Source organism: Dipteris shenzhenensis, chromosome 7 (genome assembly GCF_047967505.1).
Source record: "Dipteris shenzhenensis isolate YYH24624 ecotype China chromosome 7, Dip_SZ_1.0, whole genome shotgun sequence".
In the NCBI taxonomy this organism is placed as follows: domain Eukaryota; kingdom Viridiplantae; phylum Streptophyta; class Polypodiopsida; order Gleicheniales; family Dipteridaceae; genus Dipteris; species Dipteris shenzhenensis.
Genome location: NC_141602.1, coordinates 57,438,566 through 57,459,650, shown reverse-complemented (window position 1 = coordinate 57,459,650; position 21,085 = coordinate 57,438,566). Strand labels below are relative to the sequence as shown.

General features: G+C 43.7%; 1 protein-coding gene across 1 annotated transcript in view; it reads left to right on the top strand.

The window, feature by feature from the left end:
* The window catches only part of SVR1 (pseudouridine synthase family protein), a 75,456-nt gene extending 56,676 nt beyond the window's left edge, over positions 1 to 18,780 (top strand). Inside the window, exons 9-10 of the mRNA XM_087376978.1 lie at positions 408 to 463; positions 18,494 to 18,780. Coding sequence (XP_087233104.1) covers positions 408 to 463; positions 18,494 to 18,569 — 132 coding nt within the window. The 3' untranslated portion in view covers positions 18,570 to 18,780. The remainder of the gene's footprint in view (positions 1 to 407; positions 464 to 18,493) is intronic.
* The last annotated feature ends 2,305 nt before the right edge of the window (positions 18,781 to 21,085 follow it).

Here is a 21,085-nt window from a genome sequence, read left to right as displayed (position 1 = left end):
GCACAAAGGGCAATACACATATTAATTGAAGTTTTGAAAGAAAGAAACATGAGATCAATAATACGTGCTCATAGAGAACTAGGATTTCACATGAAAATCAGTATTTTACATTTCTTGCATTGAGGCGATTCCTCCTAGACACCTACGTATTAGCTTTTTCTTGGAGAGTGATCTCATAGGCCTATTTTATGTGTTTTGGTTTGATATTTCACAGTTTTCTATTTTACTAGATTGATTCACCATACATGTTGATGAGTTTCAAAAGACTGCTTGAAAAAACGTGTATCTTAATACCCCTCTCCATCCTTGTGGGTTCGGTAGGGGGTAATTAAAATGGAATCATTTGTTTTTGTTTCTTGTAGACATTTAAAATTTAGGCTTACATGACTTTTATGATTTCTATGAAGGTACATGCGCTGAAGCGTGTGCGTATTGGTGGATATCGCCTTCCACGAACATTGGGGTATACTTCTTGAAGTTGTGCAACTTATACATCATGGGAACATAACTTACTGTGGCATGGTTGGTTTCTTGATAAGCTGTATGCATGTCACTGGCACTTATTTGTAGGCTACTAAAATGTAACTAGGCATGCAGCCACATGGTATGCATGACAAAGCTTATGTCTTGGCACATCAAGGCTACATATTTTTTGGATGGTAAATTTCGGGATTGACCTGAGCTACTTTCAATTTATCAAGTATAAGATATGCATAGGCCAAGATTCTTTTCTTTCTTGGGGGAGAAATGTTAAATTACACGGCGCAGCGGAATAGAAACTGAACAAAGAATAGAGAGTACATAGCAAACTAGAGACGAACAAATTTTCCTTCAATACTGATGTAGTACAGATGATGGCTCCGTCCACCCATGCGCTCCCAAAGTGGAGCTTAGATGGCGATCTAGACACCTTTTTATAGCTATTAGGATGGTAGTCGGATCAACGTAGTCGGTGGAGCCAACCAGTCAAGCTAGTCGGTGGAACCGACTAGCTGTCCATGGTATATTTATACCGTTGCCTCGAGGGCTCTCGTCCCCGAACCCCCACCAAGGGGGCCGCTGGTCCCCCTAGGATCCCCTAGCTGGGGGCCAGCTGGCCCCCAAATCCCAGTGAGAGCAAGGGGCTCCCACACAATCACCTTTCTATCATCAACGGTCTCATTGATAGACCTCATCTGACATGCAAGTCAGGATTCATCTAGTGTCCCGGGCTCACACATGGCTTCTCCTCGTATGGGGGCCTTACAACTTGAGCACCTTGGATCACTGGTGGTTACCAAGAGGGTGGGGAGGGTGGGGCATTGAGCATATCTAACAAGAAACACTTGGTAATGCTAACCATGGTCCCATCAGATGATAGCGCCGGGAGCTCATGCAATCATTTCCAGCTAGTTCTAGTGTAATAGTCAGTATAGTCTTTTCATATATGCATTAGGGGCTGGGAATTATCAAATATGGAGCATTCAGCGACAAAGATGCCACGCGCTTTTCTGTTTCATGTGTTGATATGGCTGGGAGACTTGAAAATGAAATAGAAATCTCACCTCGGCAGAGAAAGGAAAACATGTTTAGATATCTTGAACGAATATAGAAAGCCTTGGCTTTCCAAATGCTTACAGCATAAGTAGTCAAAACGTGTATTGGAAGGAAAAAGTCCTTCTATTAGAATTGATTTTCACTTAAAAAAATATTCTTTTTGTGAAGATGTGGTAATCTGCGCTATTCATAGTCTGATGGTGAATCTTCTTCAGTAGAAACTGCAGAGCAGTTCCATGATTGTGATTAGGATGTCCCAAGGGATGATGAGAATTGCTAAGTGACCTACTTGGTTGGGTCGTTTTGACCCGACCTGGTCAGTCTTTTGGGCCGACCTTGGGTGATCCAACTAGCTTGTAAATAGGATAGCCCTAAATTAATGACTGTGTAGCCAATGTTAGTGCCACGTGTGCCTTGCACTTATGCACGTGACAATTAATGTCTTCGGGGGGCATCGTGTGTGAAGAACCAGGCTTACAAGAATGCAAATGGGTGCAATGCATGCAGAATTTTGACGATGATTGGGCCCTCCAATGGGGAGGAGCAGCGCCCTCGTGAGAGTACTTGTTTCTATTCGACGTATATGCAAGGTGAGAAAGAAAGAAAGAAAGAAAGTTTATTAAAAGTCTTCGGAAGACCAAAAGGGTCTATGAGACTGAAAGAAACTGATATAATGAACTGAGGGGTGGAGCCACTACGTGGGCCGGGTCTTCGTATCCAGGCGGATCCATCCGTGTGTATCCAGGAAGATCGATGAAGTCCTTTGCTAAGATTTGTAGGTAGTGGTCTCTATAGAAGCTGAGCTTCACAAGGAGCTCACGAGGTGCCAACCAAGTCCTGAATGTGTGTAACTGTGAGAGATCCTGTCGGATGACTTGGTTCACCTTGTGATATGTAAGCGAGATGGAGGGGGCCTCAACGTTGTATTGGAAGGGAGGTAGCGTATCTATGTGGAGCCCCAAGTTCTCAAACCATCCGCATGTATGTGCATTTCAACACCTTTGGTCACCGCTAGTGTCATGGAGGAGGCTAAAGCCAACCAAGGAAGCTTACGTAGTCCTCTGTTGCAAGACACATACTTGAAATGTTGCATCAGTTGTGGTGGGGATGCCCCGAACTCAGCCATGACTATTTGGAGTGGGACTTAAGGTTCTCGGCGAATCGTCCATGAAAGCATCAAAACTTGAAGCCTCTCAACTTGAGCCCAATTTGTCTCCGACGGGTCTATCCCCTAACAAGTTGAGAAAGTGTGCAGGGTGGCCTTGTGGAGAGAGCGTGTGATCAGGGGGGCTCGATCTATAAGAGCGCTATGTGGTCAATGTCTCTGAGCCTATGCGGGGTACTCGCATTGTAATTTATAATCAAAGTGTATGTCATGGTAAGTAGTGTGTGTGTGCCATAGTGTCCGAGTAGGTGGTGGTGCGGATATCCTAAGAAATAGAGAGGTGTGGTCCGCTCTTGGGGTGGTGGTGAGACGGAAAAGTTAGTTATATGCGAAGTGAAGGCAAGAGATTCCATGAGATAGTCAACTACGCCCAAGCAAGCAAACCCACCTGAGGAGACCTAGCAATCCAGGCCATTATAGATGATAAGATCATGTATCTTGCCCATGTCCAGTAGTGCATGTCCATAGGATGTGACTTGGGCCCGGCTGTCATGGAAATCTAGAAGTGATACTTGGCATGTACATGTTCTCACCCTGAAGTCCCAAACAAGGAGACTTCCCCGCGGCTTGAAATATCCATGTCAGGGCTGCGTATGGTGAGGTTTCGGGAAGGAATCAATCCCGTATGTAATGAATTCAGTACGTAGGTCCTCGTGATCTTTTGCTCGACCATTGTGAAGCTTCAGGGTTGCGTGTTTGAAAGTGTGCATGAAGTGGTGCGTAGTAGACGTGAGAGATGAGGTAGTGGCTGGTTAGGGACATCATAAAGCATGCGTGCATAGGGGTGGCAGGTTTAGGTGTCCTTGAAAGGGGATGGGGTTCGCCGCTCAAGGAACCTCCGCCAGAAATCTTCGGAGTTGTTAATAAATAAAATGGTGATTAACTCCTTCCGGTGAACAAAAGCTTGTTTCTTCCGACGGACCAAACAGCGGTACTCACGTATCATCTCTGCCTCACTTAGAAGATGATGCTTAGTTTCGAGTCAGAGTAAAGCCTTACACTTGTCATCGTACCACCTATAAGAGCAGTATGTGGTCAATGTCTCTGAGCACATCAAGGGACGTGCGGAGTACTCCGGTTTTAATTTATGATCAAAGTGCATGTCATGGTAAGTATTGTGTGCGGGTGGCAACGTAGTATCTGAGTAGGCAATGGGGTGGATATGCTAAAAAGTAGATAGGTGTGGTCTGCTCCTTGGGGTGGTGGTGAGACGAAAAGTCAGTAATATGTGAACTGAAGGCAGGAGATTCCATGAGATAGTCAACTACGCTGGACCCCCCCCCCTCTTGTGGGAAGCAAGTGAACCTGCTTGAGGTCGGGTAATGATCTAGGCCATTATAGATGGTATCTTGCCCATGTCCAGTAGTGCATGTCCATAGGATGTGACTAGGGCTCCTTTGTCTGTGGAGACTTGAGACATCCCAACCTCATCTATATCAACATCTGGTAATAAGATAGAATCATCACGTAAATCCAGAAGTGATATGTGGCATGCACATGTCCTTGCCTTGAAGTCCCAAACAAGGAGAACTTCCCCGCGGCTTGAATATCTATGATGTCGGGGTAGAAGACCGTGTACGGTGAGGTCTCAGCAAGTGAGAGTGAAAACACTACCAGTCGAGTTTGGCCAGTGCAGTGTACCTCTTACTCAGTCGGGCTTGTAATGTTGGTCACAAAGTGAAGATCGGGCCGGAGAAAAGGACCCGGAGGGTATGTGTACCTACACTAGCAACCCGTCTAAGGTGAAATGTTCTTTGTGCATGGCTGCTCGGGACGTGTTGAAGATCATGACCTTCGGTCTTTCCATGGTTGACCTTCAAAGCATGTGTCTCACAAAAGGTATGAAGCGTGTCTAAGTGTGGCTGGAGACACTCTGTGACAAAGAGAGTAAGACCACGACATTTGAGCAATGATCTAGATAGCAACCAGCCCCTCTTGGTGTCAAACAGGCAGTCCTAAAGCTTCACAACGGCCGAGCCACAGATCATGAGGACCTACATACTGAATTCATTGCATACGGGATTAATACCTCCCTTGATCTTAGTGAAGCTCTTCAACGAAGCGGTTTGCACATGCTTCCGACACACTTGGACCCTTAACAGCATCATCCCCATGCAAGACAGGAGATCCCATAAGCGCAGAAAACTACAGGACCATTATGATTGGACATGTCATGCCCAAGATCTATGCATATATCTAGTGGAAAGCCCACGCAGGGTGCCGTGGAGATTTTCGCAGGTGACGAAGGCGCTGTAGCGTGGGTTGCGAAAAGAGGCGTGGAGGTAGTTGTAACGCACCGCTCCTGTGCAAACTTAAGACTGACGGTCACCCAGGGCGCGACGCGCGACGACGAACAGGGCGCGACGCGCGACGACGAACAGACCATGACCAAAGTTTGGGCAGGTTTGCAGGCGCTGACGTGGCGCGGGACACGTGGCGCAGGACACGTGGCAGAGGTCTTGCAAGGTGCTGATGTGGCACACGTGTGTAATCTGACACGTGGCAGGTGACATGGCAGACACGTGTGGATTCCTGACGTGGCAGTACAGGTGGCAGTCAGCTCAGATGCTGACATAGCACTGACACGTGGCAGACAGGTGGTAAAACTGTGGTTAGTGTAAGTCTGGTTAGCTGGACTTTGATCAGATGTCCAGTTAGTTGGCCCAACCAAACCAGACCAGAGCAGAACCAGTCTGGTCAGTTTGACCAGACAGTAACTATCCAGTCACAGACTAACCAGACCAGAACCAGTTAGTCTGGTTAGACTAACTAGCAGTTACTCCATCTGGTTACTGTTCTTTCAAAAAAAAAAAAAAAAAAGAGAGTTGCAGAGACAGTTTCGGCTATCAATTTTCTCCTGCCTGTCAGACTTTTACTGTCAGAAAAGTAGCAGAAAACCAGAGAAAAGCAGAGAAAACAGAGATTTGCAGAAAAAAGAGTATGCATGCCTTTGTGCACAGAAAAGGGGAAACAGATGCCTTTTGAAGCCATCTGCAGCAGCCAGAAAAAGGGGAATATAAATTGTTGATGCTTTGGAAATTGTGTGGGTATATGCCTTGAACTGACAGCCAGTACTGGCATAGATTGTGAATGCAAAACACCTCTTGTTGAGGTACTTTTTTTTTTCTGTTGGAAAAGCAAAAGTAGTGTGCATCAGTTACCCGCACTGTGTGAGAAAATCTGCAGATCTCAGAATATGGATCAATCACCTATCCAGTGGGATTCTCAAGATAGGGATGTGCATCCAAGACAGAGGAATGTGCCACAAACTCAACAAGAATTTGAACAAATGGTACGCACTCGTATACAAGAGCTGGAAAATCTTAAAAGGGATCCCAGGGCTCAGCATTTGTTTCCAGCAGAAGCTATGCCTAATCCAGTATATGACGTGCCAATGCCAGAGGCACACTCTCGTGTACAGTCTGAGAGAGAGAGATCTCATAGATCTCATAGGAGACGGTCCCATAGTAAAAAGAGATCGAGGCGTCATCACCGATCTCCTAGTCCATCACCGTCTACCTCGAGTTCGACTTCTGTGTCTTCTTCTTCCTTATCAGATAAACCATCCAGGAAAAGAAGGAAACACGAGAAGTCTGGGAAGAGAAAGTCTTCCAAAGCGACCAGGGAATTTAAAGAGGGAGGAAAATCTGTTAAGTTTATGACCTACAATGGACAGTATGGTCATACAGACAAAGCATTGCAGTTTATCAGACAGTTTGATGCTGCATTCGGTACTGAGAAATTTTCAGAATCCTCCAAGTTAAGAATGGTCAGCCTACACTTAACAGCAACGGCTAGTGCATGGTGGAGTGCACTGACCACAGATGGATCAGCCCCAAGAAAGTGGAAGGGCTTCAAGAAAGCCTTCTACCAGCAGTTCATGCCTAAACAGTTTAGAGACCATGTTCTTCAAGACTGGGACAGCTTGCACATGGATGCAGGAGATACAGTGGATGGGTACAACCAAAAGTTTTGGGATGCTTATTTGCAGGTTGCACCGTTCAAAAAGATCTCCAAAGGTACCCAGATGAGGAAGTACAAAGCAGGTCTCACTCCAAGAATTCAGGCAGTAGTGAATGCTTTGGGGGCAAAGAATATTCAAGATCTTATGCATTCAGCCTCAGTAGCGAGTCTTGTGCCGCTACAAGATCCATCTACAATGCCATCCTTGCATGCAGGACGTGCTGATAAAAAGAAATCTGATTTTACAAAATCAGAAAAGAAAGAGTTCCCCAAGGCTGAAAAGAAAGGGTTTCAGCCTCAGAAGTCGAGGGGTACTCAGTTCTCAAAGACCTATAAGGGCAAATCTCTATTCACCCCTGAACAGATAGCGGAATTCCGTAGAGATGGGAAATGCTTCAGGTGCGGTAAAGAGGGGCATGTGGCTGCCCAATGTCCAGAAAAGCCTTCAACATCGAAGGGAAAAGAGGCAGAGAAGCCACGAGGACCGCAAAAGCCAATGGCGGGGGGAATTCCTGATATACTGGGTCATGCTTTGAACCCAGAAGAACGAGAATTGCTGCTATCATGGGGCAAAGTTAGAGACCAGCAAGCGCTAATTTTATTTGATCCAGGGGCTACTGATAATTTCATATCAGAGGATCTAGCCCTGAGGCTGGGAATAAAGACGGAAGAGTTAGGCAGGGCTTTGGATGCCGATCAAATGTTTTGTGGGAATCCTGTGCCAGTTACTCCCTTGATAGGGAAGCTCCGTCTACATGTTCAGAGTTATGTGGATCAGGAAGACTTCTTCATTTCTCCACTGAAACATTATGATGTAGTTTTGGGGATGCCTTGGTTTCACCGCAAGGCAGTGAAGTTGACTCTTCCTGAAAGAGTGTTGGAGTTTGTGCATAGGGGGAAAAATCAGCGTTTGATTGCCAGGAATAAAGGGGATACTATCCCCATTGTATCTGATGTTTCATGCGGTAAAGCAATAAAGTCTGCAATTTCTGCGTACATGGTTTTTGTAAAAGAAAAAGAGAATGATATGCATGCTGAAATGAATGATGCAGACAAAGATAGGTTTCAGTTTCTGGTAAACTTTAAAGATTGCTTTTCTGATGTTTTGCCAGGGGAGTTACCCCCAGAGAGACCAGAAGATCATCAGATAGAGTTAATGCCTGGTAGTGAGCCACCAAACAGACCCCCTTATAGAGTCAGTGCGACTCAGAGAGAGGAGATTATGGCTCAGGTACAGGACTTGCTGTCCAAAGGGTTGATTCAGCCCAGCTCGTCTCCTTTTTGTTCCCCTGTACTGTTAGTACAAAAGAAAGATGGTTCATTCCGTATGTGCGTCGATTATCGCGCACTGAACAAAATGACCATCAAGAATAGATTCCCTATTCCGCGCATTGATGATGTCCTGGATCAGTTAAATGGAGCTTCAGTTTTCAGCAGGATAGACTTAAAGAGTGGCTACCACCAAGTGAGGATACAGCCTCAGGATGTGCACAAGACAGCATTCCGCACTACATTCGGGTTGTATGAATACTTAGTGATGCCTTTTGGGTTGACAAATGCTCCAGCCACATTCAATAGAATGATGGATCGCATCTTTCGGAAGTACAGGCATTTTACGGGTACTTTCTTTGATGATATCTTAGTTTTTTCTAAGACAGAGGAAGAGCACAGAGAACATCTTGCTATAGTGTTTCAAGAGCTGAGAAATCATCAGCTCTATGCAAACAGCAAGAAAAGTGAGTTCTTCTTGGAAGAAATCCACTATTTGGGGCATATAATATCCAAGAATGGGATACAAATGGATCCAGCGAAGATCCGTGCCATCCAGGAATGGCCAGAGCTGAAAACTGTGCATGAAGTTCGAAGCTTCTTAGGCCTGTGTTCTTACTACAGAAGGTTTATCAGACATTTTGCTGATATCGCAGCTCCATTACATGACCTTACTAAGAAAAATGCAGCCTTCACATGGGGATTATCACAGAAGAAAGCATTCAATACACTCAAGGAAAAGTTGACTACAGAGCCTATTCTGGTAGTTCTGGATCTGTATCAGTCTTTTGATGTGGATTGCGATGCTTGTGGAGAATGTGTTGGGGCTGCATTGCATCAGAATGGTCATGTAGTAGCCTATGAAAGCAGGCGACTTCGGGATGCGGAAAGATATTTAGGAATCTATGAGAAAGAGTTATTAGCTGTAATTCATGCCATCCATACATGGAAACACTATCTTTTGGGTGCAGATTTTACTGTCAAAACAGATCACCAAAGTCTAAGATACTTTTTGACTCAGACCAAGCTTTCAGAGAAGCATATGAAATGGGCAAACATGCTGTCAATGTATCATTTTCAGATTGTCCATACTCCAGGAATTCGGAATAGAGTGGCAGATGCCTTGTCCCGAAGACCCTAGGTCAATAATGTAACTATTGCTTATCATCAGGACCTGGAAGGCATGAGGGAACAATATGCTCATGATTCTGATTTTGGTGAAATTTTACAGCAGATGCAAGAAGGACAATCTACCAGTCACTATTCCCTGAAAGATGGGTATTTAATGAAAGATGATTGCCTATGCATCACCCAGGAGATGAGGAAAAAGATTTTGGGGGAATGCCATGCACCTCCCTATGCTGGACATAGAGGAATTACAGCAACAACTCTAGCACTAGAGAGGTATTTCTTTTGGCCAGGAATGCGGAAAGATATACATCAGTTTGTTACTGAATGCCTTACGTGTCAGAAAATAAAGTACGATAGACGGAAGGCACCTGGCCTACTTATGCCTCTTCCCGTGCCTCAGGCACCATGGGAAAGTATTACAATGGACTTTATTTTTGATTTGCCAAGATCAAAGTCAGGGAATGATGGGATTTGGACTATCATTGATAGATTCAGCAAGCAAGCTCATTTCATTCCGGTTCGCAAAACCATAAAGGCAGATCATATGGCTAAGCTGTTCATGGCACAGATCTTTAAACATCATGGTATGCCTAAGTCCATTGTTAGTGATCGAGATCCCAGAATGACCAGTCTATTCTGGAGAGCTTTATTTGATAACATGGGGACGAATCTGAATTTTTCTTCTTCTTTCAATCCCCAGACAGATGGTCAAAGTGAAGTAGCAAATTCTACCATTTTGGATATGCTGAAATGCTACGTGGGTGACCAGAGTTCAGACTGGGAAAAGTACCTACCCTTACTAGAGTTTGCTTACAATAATACAGTACATAGCTCTACAGGGAAAGCCCCTTTTGAAGTCATATATGGGAAGGTGATTTTGCCACCTATATTGAGGACTAAAGATGAAATATTTGCAGCTGATCAGTTTGTAAGAGACCTCCAGACAGCTTACAGCCAAGTCCGGACAGCAATTGAAAGGTCTCAAGAGAAACATAAAAAGGCTGCAGATAAACATAGGAGACAGCTAGATCTCAAGGAAGGGGACTGGATACTTTTGAGGTTTGAAAAAGCTAGGCTCCGCAAGTTTAAAGGCAAACAGAAAGTGTATGCAAAGTTATCTCCCAGATACTATGGCCCTTTCAGAATTACAGAAAGAATAAATGAGGTTGCATACAGATTAGCATTGCCAGAGCATTGGAGGATTCACAATGCATTCCATGTGAGTCTTCTAAAGAAATTTCAGGGACCAGAGCCTACAGAACCAGTATCAGAAGATCCACCAGAAGTGGATGAGCTGGAGGAAGTCCTTCAGCCAGAGCAAATTGTGTACCATACTGTACGTAAAGGCCCTCAGGGTAAGGAATTTTGCAGGTATCTTGTAAAATTCAAGAATTATACGGCATTAGATGCCAAGTGGATGGACGAAGACATGTTATCCGATCATCCACAGCTTTTGGATGTTTACAAGGAAGCTAGGTCAACTGAATAGAAGCCGAGGGGATGTCACCACAATGTAAATATCCTAAGTCAAAGTACAGTTGACCATTTATTTGATCATAATTAAAGAGTTTTATATGTGTTAATTATGGTCAAAGAGTTATTTTAATGGTCAAAGGATTGACTACGGTCAAAGATACTTGACACTAGTCAAGTAAACCTGACTGCGGTCAGAGAGTGTTGACTTCGGTCAACAAGACTTGGCATGCGCCAAGAGGGTTAACCCCGGTTAACCAAGATGTGCCAACTTCGGTTGGAGAGACTTGGCTATAATTAAGGCGCCTTGACCTTTGGTCAAAGCTCTTTAATTATAATCAAGAGTGTTGACTCCGGTCAACCAGAGAAAATATATATATATTTGTTTAGATGTGCACATGTGTTCAGTGGGGACGCCCACCGTGACTAGGATTAGTCCACAGTGTGTTATTTGCATGCAAAGTGCTAACAATTAACGGGTACCATGGTGGTGCGCTTTTAATTAATTGTTGCAGATACTAGGAAGGATTATTTTTCCTAAGCGAAATGGGAGCCTGACAAGCATCTAGGAGGCGGTTCGTGTGACCGAGAGCTTTGAAGACTCCAGAATGGCCCTTAGAGGCTTGTAATAGGTTTTAGTCTAGATTTTAGACAAGTGGCATGTTGCCAATTTGAATGGGGCTTGAAGCTCTTGTAAAAGAAGAATTCTTTTCACGTTTAAGAGAGAGAGACTTACGAGACAGCTCCAAGCTGAAGCTGAATTTCTGTAATAGATTTTCTGAAATGAATAAAGACCTTCGGGGGGGTCCAGCCCGACAATTTGTCATGGGCCCTAGTGTATGTTCAGAGAGAGGGAGTGAGGGAGAGTCTTTGGAGAGTTAATTTCCATCGTAGAAATAAAGCCAAAGCTGTTTCGTCAACTACGGTTGTAGGTTGTGAAAAGTGTGCATGAAGTGGGGCATAGTACATGTGAGAGATGAGGTACTAGTTGGTTAGGGACATTAGAAAGCGTGCATGCATAGGGGTGGCATGTTTTGGTGTCCGTGAGAGGAGATGGGGCTCGCCACCCAAGGACCTCCAGAAATCCTTGGAGCTGTTACTAAATAAAATGTTTATTAACTGCTACTCGTTCTGGCAAACGAGAGCCGGCTTCTTCTGGTGAACCAGACGGTAGTATCATCTCTACATGTCTCGGAAGATGATGCTTAGTTTCAAGTTGGAGTTGTCGGGGTAAAGCCTTACACTCATCATCGTACTAGCTATTGCAGGGTACTGAGCTAAGAGGTGGGGGGCACATGGAACAGGTGGGGGTTGAGAAAGTGTGCAAGGCGGTCTTGTGGAGAGAGTGTGTGATCAAGGTGGCTCGATCATTTAAGAGTGGTATGTGGTCAATGTCTCTGAGTAGATCGAGAGACATATGGAGTACTCGGGTTTTAATTTGTGATCGAAGTGTATGCCATGGTAAGTAGTGTGTGTGAGTGGTGCCAATATACTAAAAAATAGATAGGTGTGGTTTGCTCTTGGGGTGGTGGTGAGACGAAAAAGTCAGTAATAGTCAACTACGCTTGAAGTCCCCCCGACAGAGGAGATTATGAGCACCATCGGGGTCAAGCAAGGTTGTCCATTATCACCAACCTTCATCGGCCATTATCACCAACCTTCATCGGCCTCTACATAGATGAGCTTGAAACCTTTATTGGGACCCTAGGAGGGGCTGGTTGCTCTCTAGCCAGATTATTGCTCCAGATTCTTCTATATATAGATGACGTGGTCTTACTCTTCCTCGGTAGAGGGTCTCCAGCAAGCCTTAGATGTGCTTCATACCTTCTGTGAGACACATGACTTGAAGGTTAACCTTGGAAAGACCGAAGGTCATGACCGTCAGCACGTCCCGAGCAGCCATGTGAAGAGAGCATTGCACATTAGACGGTTGCCAGTGGAGGTGGTTGCATCCTACACACACCTAGGGGTCCTTTTCTCCGGCCCGATCTTCACAATGTGACCACCATTACAAGCCCGACTGTACAAGGGGTATGCCACACTAGCCAAACTCGTTGGCCCTCAGGCGGATTCACTTGCTTACCACTTTTTTTTCTCTTTTTTTTTTTGTGGGTGGAGGGCCTTGCACCTGTCTGAATTCTACCTGAGATTCTCATAAAGTGATATGACTTACTAGGTTCTCCTGATCGTATCCTAGCTCCTGTAGGCGTCTGCTGATAAGTCGGGCTCTCGGCACTGTGTCAAAAGCCTTACGAAAATCCACAAAGCAGCAATAGACCTCCTGTCTCCATGCCGTCATCTCTCTTGATGACCCCCTTGAGCGTAAGTATATGCGTGTCTCACAATGGAAACTGTTTCATACTCAGCTCTTCATGCATTTCTTTGTTCAGCAAGAAGCTACCTACAGTTGCTACTTCGAGTTGTGAAGCTGAGTACAGGGCAGCCTTCACAGCCACTGTATGGTGTGTTTGGCTTCACAAGTTACTTGGAGATATCGATGTCAATCATGCATCTTCTACCATGATCTACACTGACAGCCAGAGTTGCTTTGGCTGTTGCGTAATCTTGTCTTTCATGCGCATACCAAGCACATTGAGGTGTACTACCATTATGTTCAAGAGTGACTATCAGCTGGAGATATACAGTTGTCCTACGTTCGCGTAGAGGACAGCTTAGCAGATCTTTTTCACTAAGTTTGAAGATTTTTGGCAAGCTTTACCATTTGTTACGTGATTTTGCTTCCCTGTACTATCATAGGTTGCTATATCCATGACAGACGAATATGTGCAACCATGATATAACTTCCAGGTATATGTGAGATATATCTAGGATACTTCAGCCATACCATGGATGGTGGCTTGTTGACATTTAGCCCTTGTATGGCCTTGTAGGCTAGTTAGGACAATTAGTTCTAGGACCCTAGTCCTATTGGGACACCTACTACACTTCGGATATATTTTAGTCCTAAGTTGACTTTGAGGCCTATATAGGCCATCTCTTGTACTTTCACATTATCCATTTCCAAGTACAACTTCAGTTCCTGCAGCTTGTTATCTCCTCATTTTATTCCAAGTTCCTTCCATTGCTCCCCATATCCAACAAAAAGATTTTGGGATATAGAGATAAAATCCTCAGAAATGAAGTCTTGGGGGAATAGTACATTAAATGGAAGGGGTTACTAGAAGAGGATTCAGTGTGGCAGCTTGGGAGTATTGTGCAGGAATTTCCTCATCTGTTGAGCTGAGTTGGATCTCTCTACATCCACAGCTGTTCACAGCACATACACATCCTCTTTCCTACTCGGTTGTATTCTTTTTGTCCATTTTGAGGGGAAATTTTCCTTATAAGTAGGAGGGGGCTGTATGAGTATTGGTAATCAGTTAAATAATGGGACCTATTAGTCGCAATAGTTGTAGTCTCTTCAGTATTTTTGAACATACAGTAGTTTTAGTGGGTTTTTTAACGAGGGCATGTCATGTGGCACCGTTGTCCATATACAGTTAGGTGCTAGCCCATTTTGCTAGCCCTATAAAAGGGACTTCAGCTGTACTTGCAGGGACATTCAAGTCGAGTACCCTTTTGTAATCCATAACTGTTTGGTAGTTCCAAGCATTAGCCTTGAGTGGCTGCTAATGTGTCACATGCACCCCTGCAGTTGGATGCATTGTTACACACTAGCTACATCAACAAGTGCTTAGTAGATCCGTAAATAGGTGATTTTGTTGTATGCCGTGACCCCTCTGTGAGCCCTAGTCCAGGGACAGTCAGGCACTAGCTACGTAGGTCAGTCGCTCAGCCTTAGGCCATGTCCATGTTCACGGGTACCCACTGGAGAGCCCAGTGGGTTAGAGTGTTCTGTTTGAGGATTAGGTAGAGTATGTCAGCCCATGATAGGAGCCCAAAAAGGCCCCCAAGGAAAGCACACATATGTAGAAAAAGGGCTGGTAGAGGCGCCTTCAAAGCCCCCTAAAGTTGGCCAGTAGGGCTGCAATTGCAGGCCCAATCAGCCAACCAACTGACCTGCTGGTCAGCCGGGTTGGCTGGTCCAGTCGGTTGGTTGGGAGCCTATATAAGGGGCTCTTGGACTTCCTTCAGTCCCATTCAGTCCTCTTGCCTTCAGCCCTCAGTTCCCAGCCTTGTGCAGCACCAAGACCAGCCAGGAGCAGCTGTACACAAAGCCGTACAAATCGCGATTGGTGGCAGCCTGTCAACGCAGCACACAGACGGGGTTTTGGATAGCAAACGGGGATGAGGTTTGGTATGCTGTTTCAGCAGCTCTTTGCCAGTTTATAGCTCAGCTTTTCAGTTTACCTTTCAGCTCTCGTCTCTCAGTTTTCACTCAGCTCGTCTCAGTTTCTCAGCTCCATATCTCAGCTCTCTTAGTCCTCATACTCACTTCCATTCATCTCTCTCACTCACGCAGTTACTCTGTATGCCTGTGGACAGCACTAGCCTCATCATTAGCCTTGCATAGTGATCTACAACATCAGTGTGGGCAGCATTGAGGCCTTGGTTGTGGCTGGAACTGTTTCTTAGGCTTACTGGGTCAGCTCTACATGTTCACAGTGTCCTCTTCAGAGTTTCATTTCGTTGTTCTTACTCCCACGTTCAAGGGTGGCTCAATGTACTAAGCCCATGGGAAGAAGGTGAATCAGCTATCACTCCCTTTAACGACGTACTACTGGTCTTCTACCTAAATTCCATCTGTCTCTAGGAGTCAGTCAATAGTGAACACACCGTGTTACCAGAGCCTATGATTTGAAGTAGATTTTAAGTTTTGATTCTAATGAAAAGCTGATTGAAAATATGGATTCTGTACTATATATGGCAGTGCTGAAGAATCCCAAAGCCCGGGATGACAATGTATTGAATTAATTTCTAATTCTGCAAATCGACAGTATCAAATTTGTCTGATTTAGATTGACCGTCATTGTTCAATTGCACACAATCTCCTTTGTCTTCACACATTTCTTCTCACCTTAGCTAGACTGCTACTTTGATGTAATTGTGCCATCTGAGTTCATGAGCACTCAATCCTCTTGAAAGCTGACTGTAACTGGCTTATGCGAATATGCAGATGCAAAAAGATAAATTAGGGAGGGCAAAGTTATAGAATGCTTATATGAAAGTGACAATTTGATGATTGACTTGCATTTATTTGGGCGGTTTGTTCTCCATCATTGTTACTTAGCCATGTGTTTCATTCAATTTTGGTCCTCAATGCAATCCTGGCCAATCGTGTCCAATAGAGTATCGCGAATTGAATTACACTACTTCGTCTTTGGTTTGATGACATTGGCGTATTGACCTTGAAAGGCGTAAGTTAGTTGTCGCTTCAGAGTGCTTATTGATTCAGATCAACCCATAGATGTAACTGCTTGACAGGAAAATTGCCCAGCCGTATAACAAGTCTTGCTTGAAGTAGCAATTGCTTCAAATCTGCAACAGGAACTTCTACTACTAGCTACTTGTAGTAACTAGGCATAATAGAAATAGGAACGAAGGATGAGTAAAATTTCTCTGTTACCAGGAAGAGAGCATGGGATCCAGGTAGCTCCCATGATGTTGGCTAGCCAAAGCTAGATTTAGTTGTTGCATTATGTAACATGCAATAGTAAATGATCGTGCAAGTCGCAACGAGACCTTTAAACCGTATTGTGAGGCATCTTTGTGTATGCACCACAGAGAGGGAGAGACAGGTAGGGGTTAGAGAAATAGAGTCGACAACCGATTGGGTCCTTGTACCCACTGAGGTCCCCCTCCCCCAATATAGGGGAGAATTTGCTTTAAACTTGGAGAGCTTGAAATACAAAAGACGCTCTTTGAGAGCACATTGCCATGTGTCACCCCCATGCATACCCAACTACGACATGGCAGTTGGTTGGCTTTCCATGTGAATCAAAACTTGTGAGTCTACTTACATCATACAGTTTGGATCTGGTAAGGATTGAAGTTGACCAGAACTTACTGACTCCTTGACACCGGTAGTCTGTGTAGGTAGAGACATCTACTTCCACTTCTATGGTGTCACCATGCATACTTAAAGGCAATACCTTTGATCTGTGTAGCTTTGGTTATTCAGGTGGGCTAATAATAACTTAAAGGAATGCAATCCTGTGTATTGCTTTTTGCTGGGTTCAGCTGCAACCTATGGTTGCTCTCTCATCCAGTGAAAGGAACATAGGGCACATCTTTTGCTCATGTACACCATCCTCATTACCGTGGTAGCTAGAGTATAATTGCTATCACCAAGAATCTATATTTCGTGCATGCAGCAAGCATGTTAAGGTACATTTTCAGGGGCATATGTCCACTCACGTCTTATCAACTATTTTGCACACTTGTCCATGTGGGCGGCTATTTGTGTGATGCTCTGTTTCGCAGGACAAGTGGAAGAGCTGCTTTTTGAAGAGTCTCCATTGGAATTGTGGCCTTGGCCTTGAGTGTCTCAAATGCCTGAATATCTGGTAAGATTTGAGATGGCTTCATTGGCTTCATTATTGTCCCCATGGGGGACCATCTGGCAAACATCTATGTCAAATCAAACGTTTGATATGCTTTAGAGCAGCTTGCGGCCTTAGGCATGAAAGATGATAGCACATTTCCAAGGGGATTATTGAAGGGAACTTTCTTGACATCAAACGTTTGATATGCTTTAGAGCAGCTTGCGGCCTTAGGCATGAAAGATGATAGCACATTTCCAAGGGGATTATTGAAGGGAACTTTCGCTCTTTTTTTGTCATCTCACATCCTGGCATTTAGAGTTGTGAAAATAACAATTGAGTTGCAATCAAATACAAGCTTATCTTGTGATAGGTCCAATGGTAACATTGTGCCATGTCATCAGAAAGTTGTCAGATTCCCTGGTTTCTGAGGTTGGGTTATCGTAAGTATATCCTGTGTTTTGTGGATGCAGATCCTTTGTTTCTTCACCTTCATCTCCCATGGTTGCTTCTATTAATAAATTATATAATTTTGTGAGAAGTTAGGCTTCTTATCAATCTAATTAGGGAAGCTATTTTCGCGATATGAGAGTTGCTCTTTGCTAAATCTTAGTCTTGCCTCTTGAGAATTTCACAAATATTTACCAAGTAGTTTCTCTCTTATTTCCTAGCTATCCTTCTCTCTTGGTGTATTTCCAATGCCGACACTTGTTTACGTGTTCCTTAAGCATAAGAGAATATAATCTATTTCCTGCATTTTGATAATGTGAACAATTGTGTAGCGCAGTACTTTGACAGGTGCGACACATTGGACATAAGTCAAGTGGACATGTTCTTCTCAAGTTTGAGAAGGCTGAGCCTTAGGTCTATGTTTAACCTAAAGCTCACTTCTTGCGTAACTGCAAGAGATGTGAGTGAGCTGGTTTGCTTTTTTTCATTTAACCGGTGTCTGCTTTCTCTGGCAAATTGCTGATTCATGCATGCATGCATGCCCATGTTTGTCGAATGGCATGTGAACTGGAATTATTGTGCTGCAAATTGGAAGACTGTGGACTCGCATAATTTTTCCTGATTGCTTACGTTTTAAAAAAAGGTCAAGTTTGATCTCAATATGGTGAGAGTACCAAGAATCTGTGAGTACCAAGAATCTGTTAAATTTTGATTAGCCAAGCTCTGGATTCATCCTCATCAAGTCTCTTAAATGCACATGGCGCTTCTTTTTTGTTGAGCACGACAAAATGAGTGAAGTATATAGTGGTGGACTTTACGTCATACTCTGTACAGTACCTTCACTGATGGGATTGGTGTTACCCTGATCATGGAGCTCTCAGAACTCTATGTTTGCCTATGCTGATGAATCCTGTGTAGCTTCTAAAAAATATTCCTTTTTTACTTATTTTGTGGTAGTTTGCATGATAGCAGATTGCATTCAATATCTTTTGTGGTAGTTTTGTTCACCTTTCCAAAGTCGAAACATGTACTAACCTGGTCACAAAATTTTCTAATCTTCCAGGCTAGGAAAGCATCTGCTTCTTTCGGAGTCAGACCTGAGAAAAGCTCAGTTGATAAACACAGAAAAAAAGGTCTGATTGTGAAAAATATTGTACTTTCTCCCGGCATAGTCAGGAAACCAAAGCTAGTTTTTGGTTCAATGTAATGTTTTAGCTGGTCTTTGTTGAACATGGTGGAATGTATATTCTTTCAAGTTTCCTTGAGCGATCCAATATCAGCATGGCTTTTCCCTATCTGGTGTCTTCTCTTTTAAATGCTTTGCAGCAATGCAATTAGCCTTGTTTTACATCAATGCACATGAATCCTTGTGAGGTAAAAGAAGTACAATATATATTGTAGCATTTGTAATTTGTTTTAGTGCAATAATTTCGCTATTTACTCTTTAATGTTCTCTACCTCCCTTTACTGAGGTGAACTTCTTGATTTGGAAGGTTATAGAATGGTATTCTGCCTATAGGTATTTGTCTTTATAGTGGGGCCACTAGAGAGTAATCATTAGGACCTTTGATCATCTTCCCTACGCCATCTCTGCTGTCTGTCTTTTCAGCAAGCTGTTGAGAAATGCAGTTATCAACAATTGCTTCAAGACATGCACCAAGATGAACAATTTTGTTATGAATGCTGTCAGAGGAGGGCTCGAAAGGGGAGATTTTGAGTCTAAAAATGTTCTTTTGTGAGAACTTCTGATAAGGAAAGGGATTTAAGGTGGACAAATGAGGACACCCTTTGCCCCTAATACGTTTTAATTAAACTAAACACGTTTCCATTCTTTGTTGGTGAAGGAAGAGACTGTTATTTCTCTTACTAGCTTTTTGTGAGAACTTCCAAATCAATTCGATTGGGAAAAGGATTTGTGGTGGACAAATGAGAACGCCCTTTGCCCATGTGTGTGCAATAGTGCCCGCGTGCACTTGCTCACACAAACACGCATACACGCACACTTTGTTGCCTCTCTCCTCTTATGCCCCTCCCACCCTAAACCCCCAACAACCCCTGTTTTGCTTGCGACTTCCATCCTATATTACTATTCATTTGCTAAACACAGTTCGTGTTTTTTTGTTTTTGAAGGAAGAGACTCCTATGTCTTATGTTAGTTGGGAGCAGCGAGAAAGGGCTTTTATCTATATTAGCTTCTATGAACACGTTTATCATCTTCAGAGATGCCAATTTCCCATTTTGGTATAAAAAGTGATAAAGGTGATATGAGCTTTCCTCTTTAAGATATAATAACAAATCATTGCTTGCTACTAAATGAGAGCTTGATTAGCTAATCTTTCTTTGAGAGGCCACCTTCTTCTTACTACAATGTTTCTCTTCTTGGCGTCCTTTTACTATTTTCTCATTCGCTTCCTCTTCTATTATCTTCCTTTGCTTTTCCTTTATTCCTTGTTTCCTCTTTGCTTATCTTTCTTTGCTTTCCCATGCATCATTTTCGCCATCATTTGTTCTTGCCCAGAAATACATTGAGGGGATCTTGATGGAGAGGCCATGGCTTGCAAGATGGCTACTCCTTTATACTTGGTCCACAAAGCTTCATAGTGAATTTCCAATGTAGAGATTGAATTCACTCTTGCCTTGACCAAATCAATCCAATTGTAGCAAGAAAGTGTTTCGTGATTTACTGTCCCATACCTTAGCTTCATTGTAGCCACCACTTGGTCCTAGTCCTTGGTAGAGTTTGACAAGGCCTCGTGCCACCTAAATGCTACACTGTCAAGAAAATCAAGCAAGATTTCACCTTGATCACTTATGGACTATCTTGATGGTCAACCTCCTCAATGATAAGGCTTGGGTCCTCTCATTATGTCGCTCAAAACACATGAATCCCCGTCTTGGCCTCTCTCCCTCGCCGCTTGCCTAGGATTCACACTTCCTCCTCCCATACAGTGCACTCAACCCCCCACTCGCCTTTTCTCAACACCCTTCATTGCCTCACCTATCCGCCAACCCCTTTGGCTCGCTCTATTCTCACATCGATCCTCTTGGCATCTCTACTTCTCATTGTTTCTTCAACCCCCCTTCCACTCAACCTACGTCGCCCTCCCCTCATGCTACCTTGTCTCCCCTTTTGAATCTCTTCATAATCCCCTTCGCAACTCTCTTGACAAATCCCCACCCCTCTCCTCTCTCCTTCAACCTCCGCTCCCTGTACCGGTAAGCCGACCAATCGACACATAGCAATCAAGTAAAATGACATGTGGCATAAGTTGGCATTTGAAATGTGCTTTTATAATTGCAAAAGAAAACAAATGGAATGTTGTCTTTTTGCCATGTGCAAGACTACCTGAAATCTTGACCTCTCCCTTTTCCACATCATGTACGAATCCAAAGGCTACCTCCATTTAATAAGAGGTATTTTGTTATAATTACAAGCACCATCCAGATGGCCATATCACTTGGTAGGGATGGAATTTTGAGTTGATTCCAAGAAGGATAATGGTTTGTTTTTCAAGATCTTGAAGTTTGTGGGAGTAGATTTTGGAACCAAATCCAATTCGAATGTCTAATAATTCAAAGGAATCTCAACACTTTGAGGGAATCATTAGGAGTTTTAATGACTGATAACCCTTGGTGAAAAAGTTAGATGCAGGGG